General features: G+C 36.6%; 1 protein-coding gene across 1 annotated transcript in view; it reads right to left on the bottom strand.

Moving 5' to 3' along the window:
• EPHA6 (EPH receptor A6) overlaps window positions 1-14,929 on the bottom strand; it is a gene marked incomplete at its 5' end in the record, with an annotated part of 345,320 nt that overhangs the window by 122,161 nt on the left and 208,230 nt on the right. Inside the window, 3 exons of the mRNA XM_010005499.1 lie at window positions 2,689-2,797; window positions 9,926-10,088; window positions 10,513-10,560. Of these exons, the coding sequence (XP_010003801.1) occupies window positions 2,689-2,797; window positions 9,926-10,088; window positions 10,513-10,560 (320 nt within the window). The remainder of the gene's footprint in view (window positions 1-2,688; window positions 2,798-9,925; window positions 10,089-10,512; window positions 10,561-14,929) is intronic.

Below are 14,929 nucleotides of genomic sequence, written 5' to 3'. Positions count from 1 at the left end.
TAGGGAAATAGAAATCAGCGGATTCTCAGCTTCTGTGGAAACCTTTGGATCGTACAGCAGTTGCTGGGACCACTAAGCATGCCAGTGCCATTTTTTGGAACTTAACAAGTGGTCTGTAGGGTGTCAACTGCCAAGAACACTGAACATGAATGCTCAAAGTGCCTGCCCAAGGGAATATTCAAAGAAACAAGGCTTTAACCCTGTCCAATCCTCCTAAGTATGCATGTGGCCCCGAGTTTGACTACACAAGCCAGTGAGTAATCACCAGCAGAGGAGTCTTCCATCTTCAGCTCCCCATTTCCTATTAGTGTTGGCTACAGAACAATCGGAGAAGAATAATTTCTGTAATGATAAGAATAAATTACACTGAGCTTTACCACCGCATTTCCTGGAATTCAGCCAAGACCCCCCTCTCACTGCACATCCTGTACCACAAAGTCTCTGTCGCTTTCATTTTTCTATCTGCAATTGACAGCCGGGCTTCCTGCTTGCTCTTGGTGGATAATCACTTGGCGAAGTGCAGAGGCAGGTGCTCATTTAACCCAGCCTCTCCACTATGAATAGACTCATCAGCAGCTCTGTGACTCGACAGCTCATCAAATTGCTAATTCTAAACAGTGAAGCAGAGCACATCTGTAGGGTACCAATCCCATTTTTCATGCAGAAATTTGCCTCCAGTTCTGGAGTAAATTGAGTATTTATTCAAAATTTTCTTGCTCTGTCTTCTGCGGAATACACTCTTATCACTGCATTTAAGCAGCACTTCAAAATGAATTCATATCTCACGTAATTGAAACGGTCCTATTGAGTAACATGTTAGAAAGCTAAGAGAATCTCTGATGTCCTTAACATTAACAAACAGGAGGAAAAAACACAAAAAGAAACTAATTTCCATATTTTTTTCAGTCCTGAGTTAAGTGAGTTTCTTCTAAAGGAAGTGCTTGAGTTATGTTTCAGGATTCCATGTAAGGATTCCACACAGTCATTGTCTCTGAAAGATTGTCTTACCAAGGAAGGTGAGAAGAAAACTCCACAGAGAATCCTTCTAACATGGAGGCTCTTCCACTGATTGTTTTATGCATTTGAAAGAGGGAGAGGGAAAAGCTTAGAGGGGCCAGAGCTCACCCAGTCCCTCTACAGAGCTTATGGCAGGAGGTATGAACCAAACCCCTCGGCTAGAAGGCCCACACCTCTACTCAACACCAGTCTGGTTTTAGGCTTTCTTGATTAAAGGCAGCATGGCAGTGCCACTGCTGTCTCACAGAGGAGATGGGGACCTAGTGTGTTTGTCCTTTTAAATTCTGCTTTGCTTCCTGGTGGAAGCAGGTGAAATCCTGAATTAACACAGGAAACACCTGGAGGCTCAGTGAAAAAGGAAACGACACCATGGAAGTAGCTACATTTGTGGGAATCTAAGCTCCAGCAAAGACTGATGTTCTGATCTCTACAAGCATTTTTTAGCAAGTCCATTTAGAATTTGTGAGTTCCCCTAAAACCTTCCATGTGCAACCAAGCATGGTATCTGGACAGTCAAATCAAACTGCTTTCTCATCCGATTTCCATAATTTCATTATTTGATCCTGATCAACACATCAAATGAAGGAAGGTGGATAATCAGCTTTGTACTATAAGAATTGTAAGTATAAGAATCAGGGCAGTTAGAGAAATAATCATTATCCAGATTGGCCAATTTCCCTACCAGTGCAACAGTACTGCTGTAAAGTAGATTTAATTGGGACATCTTCAATCCTATTAAAGAAAAAAAAAAGCCAAAAAAAAAAAAAAGCAAAAAAAAAAAAAAGCAAAAAAAAAAAAAAGCAAAAAAAAAAAAAAGCAAAAAAAAAAAAAAGCAAAAAAAAAAAAAAGCAAAAAAAAAAAAAAGCAAAAAAAAAAAAAAGCAAAAAAAAAAAAAAGCAAAAAAAAAAAAAAGCAAAAAAAAAAAAAAGCAAAAAAAAAAAAAAGCAAAAAAAAAAAAAAGCAAAAAAAAAAAAAAGCAAAAAAAAAAAAAAGCCAAAAAGCAATAAAACAGGACCTTTTGAAAGTTATTTTCTGTCCACCAGTTATATCACAGGCAATGCAATAATTCTAATATTTTTGGAGTAATATTAGTTTAATTTAATTACATAATTCCTGTATTTTCTCTTACTAGATGCAGAAATATGCATATAAAATACAGACATAATTGTGTATGGTTTCTCCTACATATTTAATACAGCAAAAGTAATAAAAAATTGTCCACTCAAGTGCCTTTAGCAAGCTACACTGCCAACCCTAAGACATGAAAAATCCTAAGGTTACACAATACGAAACCTTTGCAATTAACAATTAGGTAAAAAATACCGTGTTTTTTTGATTTTTTGTCTTCGAACGTTAGAGCCTGGAGGGTGCAGGTACATCACATTTTTAGATTCTTTCTCTGGAGGCAAGATGTTCAGAAACGCATTTGAAAACCACCCAAACTGCTTCCTGATTTCACATAATTGCTTAGCTCCCCAAAACACAACACTCACAATAGAACTGTGAGCATGAGCAGTGCCAAACAAAGAGGACATTCACCTTCTATGCCTAACCCTTATTTTAGCACTGAAAATGTGGTGAATGACTTAACTATTATTCTTAAACTAGATTCTCATCTAGCTTTCGATGAATCTGACTCTGAGGAAATGACAACACTGTAGTGTTAATTACCTCCCAGTGATCAGGAAGAACAAAGTGAGGATGACCAGGAGAGTGAATCCACCAACAGCAGCAGTGGCAATTACAAGAATCTGTCCCTGCTCGGCAGCCATATCAGAAGCTGAAAGAGAAGCACAAAGAAAAGAGGTTAAAGCTCCATCAGTCAGGGTTCTTGCTGAATGGGTGATAACATTTCACTGGTCAAAAGTTGCAGTTACTCTGTAATAGTTTTCTTAGTGCTTAGCAAGGACATCAGATGCAAATGGGCCTGTGAAGTGAAAAACTGTAATCCATGTCCTAAATATGATGAAGAGGAGAAGATGTTGATAGGATTTTAAAATGAGGAGCTGGCATCATCAGACATTTGCAATTTACTAAAGTTTGACTATGACAGGATTTTGGACACAAAACTACAACATAGATTTTCTTTAGCTTTATGTAGCTTAATCCTGCAACTAATTCAGAAATCCTCTCTAACCAGCTGTTCCAGTGAAGTCGGCAGCACTGCTATGTATGTAAGACATTAAACTGGGTTCAGAAGACAGCAAAGTAGAAAAAGCATACTTAATGTGTGGCCTCACACAGTCTTCTGTATGACTGGTGTTTATTTTTATTGTCACAACATGTATACAGTTTTAGCTATAACATGTTCTGGTGATTGGCAACACTGTAGGTGAAAAAAAATAAGTTATTTTCTTATGTCTCTCTGCTTTTTGTAGGACATTTAGGAGTTAAAAAAGATCACCTGAAATTATATGGTGAATAGAGACATGCTCTTTTTATTAATTTATTCTATTTAATATTAAATCTTGACATTGACAAAGTACCTACTTACAGTCTGGTTGGTCCTCACTGTTCAAGTACTACATGAGCAGAAAAATAATTAAGCTCAGTTTTTTCTCTATCTCCTGTCTTGTCGCTCTAAAGTTTATTTCTAAAACTCAGTTACACATCAACATTTTCACCAGCTTCCGTTTCCCTAATTCTTAATTTCTGTTTCCATGAGAAACATTAGATTGTTCCGAAAGGAAAATACATACTTCTATTCCATAATCTCTGACAACAGTAGCAAATGTAGAAAATAAAAATAAATCTTAGATTTATAAAGAATGCAACTTTGTTTGTGTAAACTTGCATACTGTTCAATAAGCAGTATCTTCAGCTTTCTTTAGGCACCAGATGATTAGATCTTAGGGAAAACACCAGGCTGTTACAAGGGAAAGCTCAGTAGGCTATAGTCTCTCACTTTGCAGCTGATGAAGCCCAATACAATGCACACACTGCTGCCCAAAGCCTTGTAAAATGCAGTTTCCAAAAAACCCAAACCCCAACATTTGGCTTCTACATAATACTTGTGGTTTAGAATTTAGCAATGTAAACTGGCTTTGTAACAGTAGTAAAGCAAATAAAACCAATAGTAGTTTACATCAATTTTTCAGCAAAAACAGCTTGTTAAATTTCTGCCATTAGGTTTCTGCCCACATAATTTAATGGAGATATGCTCAGGCAGTAAATGACAAGGCATTCAGTATCTGTGGTCATGAGCTCACCGCAGACAAGTTAAATACATACATCTTGCAATAAATGATGTAGCAATTACCGACTGAATAGCTAATCTCCAGAATGGTATCTAGTGATGTTATGGGAGTGGCTTCTAGCTCTGCATTGTTTTAGTTCCACAGGGTCAGGTTTAGTTGGAAAAACACACCACAACAAATATCATGTGACACAAGTAATGTTGCAAATAATAATAGGCTCTCCAAACCAAACGGTGAATGCTATTTTCAGACCAGTGGGGATTGGGCTAAACATTGCCAAGATTGGTACAGCCAGACACAGTTGTAAATGGAGGAGGAGGTTTTAGATGAGACTACTTGCCCATCTCTCAACTTCATTTATTTATTTATTTATTTAAATAGGAAAGAGCATTGTGCAAAAATAGTGAATTCAGAAGGAGAAAAGCAGACCACAGGCTCAGATAAACTAGCTATGGTTTTCTGCAACTGACATTCATTTCCAAGGACACAACACAGAGCCTTTCTTAATGAGAATTAAAGGTGCACAGGTAGGGACTTATTCCATGGTACAAATGAGCACTCTACAGCTACTGAGATGAAGAAAATCACACGTCCTGGAAAATGTCTGCTGAATGGAGCTGCCATTTCTGAGTGCTCTAGCTAAAATAGAATGCAATCTCTCAGTTTAATAATACATATTTTCTATCAAGAATCAGAGTCAAAATAATGAAGGTGAGAAATTTCAGTCTGACTTAGGTCTTTCCACCTCTAAGCAATACAACTTTTAGCAGAGATGATGTATTTTAAAAGCAATCATTCTATTTCTCCTGTTTGTATTTTACTGAGTTGGTAGAGGTGCCAAAGTCCAACACATTATGATTTTTTTTCCAAGTAGCCAAATAACTGTAAGGAGCTTTCAAGCCTGAAACTTCCTGATGACCTTAATTTACTTGTCAGATAAAAATGTCAAATGATAGACAACTATAATTGGAAAATGTGGATTTGTTAAAAACTGACAGAGAGGCAGGCAAGGCAAAATGATGGAAATACTTATTTTTGCTTGAAGTGATCCTTCTAGAAATCAATAAAGGCACAGCGCAGTGAACAACACATATATAAGCACATGTATATGCGCATAGAGAAACTCCTCACATGCAGGTGAAAGGTTCCATAAAATACTATGTAGGCAATGAAAAGATGGTAATCAGAGACACTCAATAATTATTTTTTTTACTGCATTTTGCCATTCTAAATTAAATTCAGCATGCCCTTCAATCTCTGTTCTTTTTTCATTTCTCCAGTTTTCTCCTAAGGTGAAGTTAAAGTTGTAAAAAATAAGAGCTTTGATGCTTATTGTTTCAGTTGAACATGTTCTTGATTCTTGTTTAGAATTTCCGGCTTTTTCTTCCTTCATTTTTCCTCTCCATCAGCTGTGCGTATCAGTATATGACCCCATGTTCCTCCTCAGGACTATTCTTGCAAAGCCAAGCAAGTTCCTGCAACTGTATTTCATCTCTTTGTGTATATATTAGGGTATGGCATTTAATCATAGAACCACATAGCATTTTTTCTAGAACCTCATTTGTTAGAAAACATTACCAGTACTCATACAGCTAAAAATCAGAATTCTATTGCCTCTACACTGTCCAGTGCACAGTCTCTTATGTGCTGCCTAAGCACCACCTAAATCTGTCCAGTGCAGGAAAGATCTGTGCTCAAAGAAAAGACTGTGGCTGTATCATATTTGGGGACATACTTCATTTAACATTTAAAGTTGATAGGCACAGGGCTGAGGAAGTGCTGTTGCAACAGGAACAGGCAAACCACTAGCAGTCCTAAGATGCATAAGGGAGCTTAGTATCTATCTAGCTGAGCTGGCTGTTTTGTTTGGCAATATATTTCATTCTGCCTGCCCATATCCTCAAGAAGTTACTTTTGATAAAAAGTATACTTTAAAAAATCAGTAGCATAAGAGAAAGACAAGGGAGGATTTATTACTTATCCCAGCAGATGATTAGATAGCACTCATGCACGTATAATATGTACCTATAGTATATATATGTGTATATATAAGCATATATATAAATGTATATGTTTGTGTGTCAAAACTATTCAAACACATTGTAGCAGCAAGCAATGTGATTAGTCAAACCAGTGATTTTATTTTAAAAGTGTAGCATGTATCATACATGTACCCATATTATCCAGACAACTCTTCACTCCCATTACTCTTCATGCTTTTCTGAGGTTATAAGCCCAAAATGACATTTTAAGTGTCTAATTGTATAGTTTCAGCTTCCTTGCTTAATACCATGCCCAGAAGTCCCTTCTACATCCAGCCTGGTGTCAGTTCTGTCCCCATTATCTACTCTTTGCATCAATGCCCTGTCTCAGCTCCTCTCCAGGTTCTTCAATCAAGTGTATGGAGAAGGAGCTGCATTTTCCCTCCTCTCTGGGCTGATGTTGGGAAATGTCCCAAGGCTTCTTCAGTTACTCACCAGGCAGACTGGAAGAAATGGCGCAGATGTTTTAGTCACCATGCAAGAGGATGAAAGCTGCAATATTGCAGTTCTGTTTTCCTTTCTTTTCTTTGAGCAAATTTCTCTATTTTATTTTTTATTTTTTTTAAGTTGTGTATTTGTTATAACAGGGCTGGAAGTACTAATGACAAACTCAGTTCTGTTGCTTAGCTACATCACTTAGTCATTTCAATTTGACATCTATCAAGCAGTGGACCTTCCAGCAGACTGAAAGATAAGAAATGTGAGAGAAAGACAGCTAGACAGATAGTGAATAGCTGTAAGATAGATAAGTGGGGACAGTGAGAACTGGATCTCTGATAGGCAGGAACTGGCTGTCAGATGGATTTACAAGGCATTGAAAAAAACAGTACTTAAGAATAATAGGGAAGAAAAATATAAAGTCTAATTAGAATAACCAGTACATTTTCAGAAGTGCAACAGCTCTTGTACTGCAGTGAGCTGATGGGCTCCAGTCTAAGAAAGAATGTGGGCAAGAGAGCAGGCAATGGAAAGGCAATCTTAAAAAGGAGTTTAAAAAGGGAAAAATAAAGCTATCATTAGCACAAGAGTGTAAAACATTTTGGTATGTATTTGCCTGAAAAGCCTTCTTCCAAGTGTTGACTTAACACTACTTTCCCAATCAGTGGATGAAAGGAAAGACTGTGCAAGTAGTTTGAGATCTGAGCAAGGACATTGCTCTCGTTTAGGAAATGCAGAGGAAAAGTAAAACCTCTGGGGCTTCTGGGCACGTACAGTAGAGGAATGCTCTTCTATTTGAAGAACAAATGGCTGAAAATGCAAAACACAGTAAGGAAATACTTCAAGTTTAATATATGACATTCAAAATATCCAGCACTGACTAGATTTGATGAACAGGGACTAGTAGGACTAGGCAGACATGGGAGAGATACAGCAAGATAGTTTCCAAATAGGAGAGATGTGCCATCTCATGTGTTCATTCCAAGCAGAAATTTAACTTACTATTGTCAAAACACCAAACATTCTAACAACAACAACAAAATAATTAAAATAAATCTCCATTTTGCATTGGCAATTACATTATTTCTAAAAATCCTACAGACAGCTTCACAGTTGTTGAATGAATCAGAGCATATGTTTAAAACAATACTGGATCCGTCTGTTAAGTTTTGGAATTCTGGAAAGAATGGAGCTCAGGATCTCAATCACATCTGGTGGTAAATCCAAGGATAATTATTATTAATGAAAACATTAGCCAGATTCTGCCAGGCTACCTCTCCTTGCTTCCACCCTCTGAAGACTTTGTTTTTGCATCTAAGTGTGTCCAGAAGCTCCTTGTTCATCCATGCAGGCCTCCTAGCATTCTTGTCTGCCTTCCTATTCCTGGGCTTGGAGGAGGTCATCCTTGAATACTGACCAGCTTTCTTGGCCTTGATGAAGATAGATTCCTACACAACTTCACTTTGCATGGTCAGAAAGCTAGATGCACGCCAGCAAGGGCTAATTAGTATTCACACGTACTGATATAACTATGCAGTCTAAGTCTCAACACAACCCTCTCCAATCCTTTAATCTAAACATAGGCCAGTATTTTGGAGTACAATGGCACTGACAAAAATGTTGCTATGTTCTAGTTTTTCAGCTGTGTAAGACAGTGCTGTAGTTCAGGTGACAAGTGCTTAGATGTGTAAGTAAAAGAAAACTGAATGATACAAAGCAATGTTAGGTCTGTTTATGGCATCATAAACAGACTCAGTTTCCCAGTTTAATTCAGTATCAGATTCAGCTTTGCTGTTAGGCTTCCAAAAGGATGTTAAAACTTTGTAGAGCTACAAAAGGATTCTATGTTTGGAAAAACTAGGGTGTTTTTCTTTTTTAGAGTGAGAGGAAGCATTTATATGAAAAGCAAATATATAAGGTGCATTTATGTTTCACTATGAAGATTCACACTGAATGCTTAGAAATAACAGAGGTAATAAATGTTAAAGAGCATTGTGAGCTCTAGATCACCACACAGCCCAAGAGCCAGTTGTAGTAGTGCAACAGAGGAGATGTGGGGTTGGGACAGAGTGGGTAGAATCTCACTCCCAGGAGATGTTTCTATCAGCAATGCCAATGAGAGAAATGCCACTGGAACCACAATCTTTATGATTTAGATGGGTAAGTCAGATTTGCACAAACATGACACAGGCTTATAGAGGTTTAAATAACATTTACATTTGATAAGAGCTATGTCCCTAGGCCCTAGTATTTTTTGCAGCATCAGATGCAGAGAGGATCTACTCGAATTCTTCAAAGCACCCAAGTACTCAGCTCCTATTTAAAGCAATTGGATTAAGTACCCAGAAAACTTTAAAAAGTCCAATTAGGCAGTAAGCACTTAGAAATCTATCCCTAAAACATTTTTCAAATAGAAGTTAAGAAGCAATGAAAATGGAACACAAGCCCAAGGGTGCTCTTGAAAACACATAGTTTTGAATCTGTACTTTAACTTAAGCAATTTGAATTCTAAAACACTAATGAAAAACAAGGTATACGTAATTGGTTAATTACAGTAATTTCATTAATGAGTGCTTTAGTGTTGCATCTACCACACAAATTTTATCTCAAATGCTTGTAAATACTTTGCAGTTTCTTTGAACATGGAGGGCAATACATGACTTAAATATAAAATTGTTCAGAGCATGAATAGCATACATAGTATAAAGCCTTTTTTCATATTCTGTGGGAATATGTAGGCTTTTTGCTTCTTACTGGCAGATCTAGCTGGCTCATTGTTTGACAGAAATGCATATAAAACTTTTCATTTTTTCTATCTGTAGAGTCTGGAAGCTGTAAAAACTACAGAGAAAAGACTCCATCCTTGTGTGCTTGCATGAAGCTACTGTATTGTAGAGCCTAAGAGTACTTCTAGATGTCAAAAGGAAGGCCTTCTTTAAGCAGAGAAAGGAACAGAATCAAAGAACATCTCCAGCTGGAAGGGACCCATAAGGAATTTTTGCAAAGGAAACATTCCTTCAGCTGCAGTGTTGGGTTAAAATTTCTATTTGTTACAAATCCAGAAGTGTGAAGCTGGGGCTTACTTGTTTTTTATCATACAGCAGTGGTCATTCTATGCAAAGCAAATGGTATGGATTCAGGCACTAAAATTCCCAGTGCTTCACTGTTTTAGAATTAGATGCTACTTCTATTGCATTTGATTTTTATTTTTTTTCCTTCAGTGAAACTTACTTTCATCTCCAGTTTCAAATTCAAACTTCTGGCTATAGCCGCTGTATCCTGCTGCCGTCCTGACTCTGATATGAAATATATACTTGGTGGCTGGCTTGAGACCTGTGACGATAACACTTGGAGCCTTGGACCTTGTGGAGGAATAGCTGAGCTGCTCATGCTCCTGGTGGACAAAAGAGGGGAGAAACGACATCAAGTTGAGTTGCATAAACTTTGCAAAAATGATATAGCAGAACTGAAGCTCCACATTCTTCCCATGAGTGTAAAATGTGTTTGTAAAAGCAGGTGCAAGTATGGATTTTTGTACTTTGATTTTGCACTATAGTCACAATGTATGATGTGGCCTTGGCTCAGATTTCTCTTTTTTGTCTTTAATCTTACATAAAAACACATCACTTCTTTGTGACTTGGGTTAGTAATTACACTGTAGCCAAAACACTATGGAATTAGTACAAGACTACTGTCACAGAAAATGGGAGCTAGAATGGTAGCTAATTATTTTTGCACAATGGACAAACTGGGAGGCCAATAAATACTAATAAGCTGTAAAGTAAAGATGTGGGAGTATCCGAATACCCGCTACTCACTTCTACCCGCAGGTAGTGCCAAAATGCCGGCGCTATCCGTGGGTAGACCTGTGGGTAAAAGAAAATACAAATTAACTTTTTCTTTAAAGTCTGGAAACTTCTAGAATGGTTCAACTGCTTCACTGCTGTTGAACTTGATTTCTCTTTCCACATAGGTGTAATGTAGTCATGCATGAAATTCCCTTTCACACTTGATAAGGAGGAACAATCCCTGCAAAAGCTCCTGTTTATTCCCTAGCAGTTGATCCTGGACATCTGCTGAGAATTTCTGACTCTCACAGAGAACTCCTGACTCTCGCAGGAATCACTGAGAGTTATAGTGTGCAGAGATCATAGTGAATTATTGCTGCAGACAAGCTGTTCTAGTGTGGAGACCATGTCAATTGCTGTGTAAAAACTAAGTACTTTTTTGCTAGACAGGTCGTTGACTACCCTTTTACATGAGGGGATGACTTAGAAGAGTTTATTCCCTGTCATTAGCTACTGTCACTTGTTAAATCAGTAATCTGTAATATTTTGTACGGTGCCTTAAGGCTAGCTTTACTTTTTTGCAGCAGGATTTGTCTCCAAAATGACACATGAGCAGAAATGTCCTTGGCATATACTTAACAATCCAACTGTGATACCCATAGGGTACCATAAACATTTATTATACCGTGCAGTAATATTAGAGTATGTATAAGTTATTCAGAGGGTGCTTCCAGCCTGTTAAGAAGGAAACAACCTGGTTCACAGAGGAGATATAACTAGGAGAATAATAGGTTTGTGTTAGATTTTGTTGGACTCTCAAACTCTTCTGAGCCACTGACATATATTGTTTTATACAAAGTAAGAAGTTTTATATGAAACATGCCAAATCAACTTCAATCATGGTGTAGCAAAGTGACATTAGCATAGGGCAGCATGTGAATCAGTATTCCTCCCAGTAAGCATTCAAGGAGATGGCTAAGAAAACCAAATTAAAAAACCAACCGAACAAAAAAAGTGATATAATGATCAATAATCCAATGATCTTACTTCAAACAGTGGAAATAATTTGAGAAACTCTAGTAAGAGGAAGCATTGATCTGTTCTACATTCTACTACCAAAGTCTAAAACAGCAAAAAAAGTGAATTTAAGCTGAAATAGTAAGACACTGAGTACATGTAATCTCACAGCTTGAGACTACAATTAATATATCATTTAACAACATCTGTAATTATAAAAAGATTTACATGAAAAGTTATAAATTCACTTTGAACAGGTTGGTGGGTTTGAGACTTTTTTTTTAAACTTCAGAAAATATCTGTTTTCTTCTGATAGAAGGCCAATCTGCTAACATGATGTATTTTTTTTAATATTCTTTTTTTTGTGATTAAACTGGCTTCAACTTGAAAAATAGCATGTATGTGAGCAAAAAAAAAGGTATAATGGGCTAATACCCAGGATTGCAACGAAACAAAGACCTCCTACGCATGCAGAGGGGTTTTCATACTATTTTATGGACACTACAGAAACATGCAGTGTATGAATAGCTAAATTCTATTCTATCGCCTTGTTATACGTGCAACTTCAGAGACTTCCTTGTGGAGAGGGGTCATACGACTTAACACGCAACTTGGCCATGGCATGAAAACTTAGAGAACACAAGACTTGGAATTATTTAGTAATGAAGCTTCTGTCTAAAGTATGCACTTTTGCCCAAAGAAACGGTCTTTCAAAACAAGCTAGAGACCAGGTCAAAATCAATCCAAGAATTAGGGAAAACACTGGGGGAAAAAAACCCAGAAACCACCAGATTTTGCACAATCCTAAGACCACACTGAATCATAAGTATGTCCCAATGTTTGTGATACAGCTTGTTAAATATCAGTATTAGACTGTTTCTGCACTTCAGGTAAAGACACGACAATCAGTGAAGGAAAGATGCCGGTTATGTTCATTAAAGGTTATGTAAACAGCAAATGCTTGCTCTATACAGTTTCAGTGAGTACTACGTGCTCCATCTGTCATAGCCCAGACACAGGTTGCCAGAGACTTTAGAGTTTGGAACACAAGCATCTTTCAGAATCAAACTCTTTCCTGCAGCCACCTCTGCTTGAGTATCTGAATCTGCATCTATTCTAATTTTGTACTTCATTTTACAGTCAAGATATTTTTTCATATCTAAAGAAACAGACTGACTGAAAGAAAGTCAGTCACAATGGTGCTAATGGCTAAGATGAGACAAACTGATTTAATGGAGTAGCAGGATAAGAATATAAAATAATAACTAAATGCTATCTCCTTTTGCAATGTGCCAGAATAGCTGGATCTGTCCCATCGACATATGCTGTAATTAAACATTTTCACTGCATGACATAATCAAATTAAATGAGAGTTCTTCATTATGCCTCACTCAAAGTGGCTACTTTATTAATGAATGTCATATTCATTCAATATCCAGATGTTACAGTGATGAGTATTACCATTTTCTCATATGCTCAAAAGAAAGGGGATTCCCTCTGATGACATTAACACTTGCAAGCAAATACATAAACCTACGTGAACACACTGCTTTCTAATTTTAACCCTACCTTCCTTCAGAGGGAAGTTGCAGAGAAATGAAGACTTTGTGCACATACATGAAGCATATGCTGATAAAGATTAAGCAAAATGTGATTACCTTTACTCAGTTTAGACTCATACTGCAGTGAAAGAGTTTACATTCTGATAGTGTATTTATTGCTAAAAATCCCTAGTGCAAAAAAGGATTAATGGAAATAAAAGCTGAAATGCAGACTTTTCCTTTTATTGCTCAAACAAGCTTTAAAATATTAACTGTACCAGTAAAGCACTGATAAAAATCCCGGCACTTTCATGTGCATAAAATTTGTCACTGCTAATATTTGAGTGGGAAAGAAAACAAGTCTCTAATGAAAATAATATCAGTCCTTGTTTTAGCAATTGAAAAAGATTTCTATAATTTAGAATATATAATATATAATGGGAGCTTCAGGAATTACGGCTCTTTCACAGTTTACTCTGTTTCTAGCTTATTTTACAAATGACAATCAAGGTATTCAGTCCATCGAGTTCCATAAGTAACTGAAAAGCCTTCTTAAACTAATAATTATTTCAAAGGCTTCTGCCAGCTGAAAACATACTTATTATGCACCTACAACTTCCAAATGCGTGTGTGCAGGAAGACTCAAGGGAGACAGCAACTGAATTGACTATCTGCTTGTAAATACATTTTCTAGTTTATATCCATTGTCCTCCAACATGAAAACTTGGTACTTAAGCCATATAATCCTGCTTAGCCTTTTTGAAGTGCTATCACTTAACAGAAAGAAATACTAATAGAGTTTGAATCTATACACCACGGGGACTAGGTCTTTCTCCTGTGCACTAAAGCACAATGTCAAAGCTGAAATACCACATTAAAGTAAAGAAGATTCAGACACTATCAATGTTTAAGTAAAAGCACCAATGATAAGGAAGAATCTTTTTTTAGAGGTTTTGGTCACATTTTTCCTCCTTTCTAGCTACATTAGTTTGAAGCATACGCAAAATGTGACTTACAGCAGAAATATTATTTTAAAGGAATGGCCACAATTCTCAAAGATAAGAATTTTTATTAATCACATCTTTGGTCCATCATGAAATTAAGCCTCTTCCTTATTTTTGTCATGGAATCAGCTATGATGGCACTTAATTGCCTCCAGAGTTGGATGAACTTTAATGTTGCAATACACTTTAGAATACAACAGTAGGTAACTACTAGGTATAACCAAGTTGTGATTAACCAGTTCAAACAGAATCTATTAAAGACAAATAACAGCTAGGTGTGGAGTTTGTACCTACTGTGCACCTTTTTCAAGAAAAAAATAGCCCCCAAATCTCTAATTTATGGAAATTGCCGTTGATTTATACTGCCTATATTCCTCTCATAATTAATTTGTCCCAAATAATTATAAAATTTGTCCCAAATATAAATAATAATTATATTAGTTGTATTTGTCCATAATACAACTTCTGAATGTCTATTGCTCCCAGTCATATCTTACTTTGCATTTTACATAGATTGCTGTAACTGAGGAGTAACTACACTAAAATCAGTAAAATTAACTACACCTGAGAAACTCAGTCTGTTTCTGAAAGCTGCTTTGTCTTTGCTAATTCTGTGCATAATTTTCTTTTAGAAGACTATTGACCTATACTTTATCTATTAACATGAATGCAAACAGCAATATTTTGATGATATTCGAGAAAAAAAACCCATGGGTCCAAAAATGTTGATCACTATCAGCTTACAATATGATCAACAGGATTAAGTAAATTCTCATTGCAATATAGACAAATAATAAAATTACAGTAATAGAAATAATAATCAAAGACACTCTTCATTTTCTTAAAAATACACTTCCTAAAAAACTTGGACCTCTGGTTTCCTGC

Source organism: Chaetura pelagica, unplaced genomic scaffold, assembly GCF_000747805.2.
Source record: "Chaetura pelagica isolate M959 unplaced genomic scaffold, ChaPel_1.0 scaffold39, whole genome shotgun sequence".
NCBI lineage: Eukaryota > Metazoa > Chordata > Aves > Apodiformes > Apodidae > Chaetura > Chaetura pelagica.
This window is presented reverse-complemented; position numbering and strand designations above follow the sequence as displayed.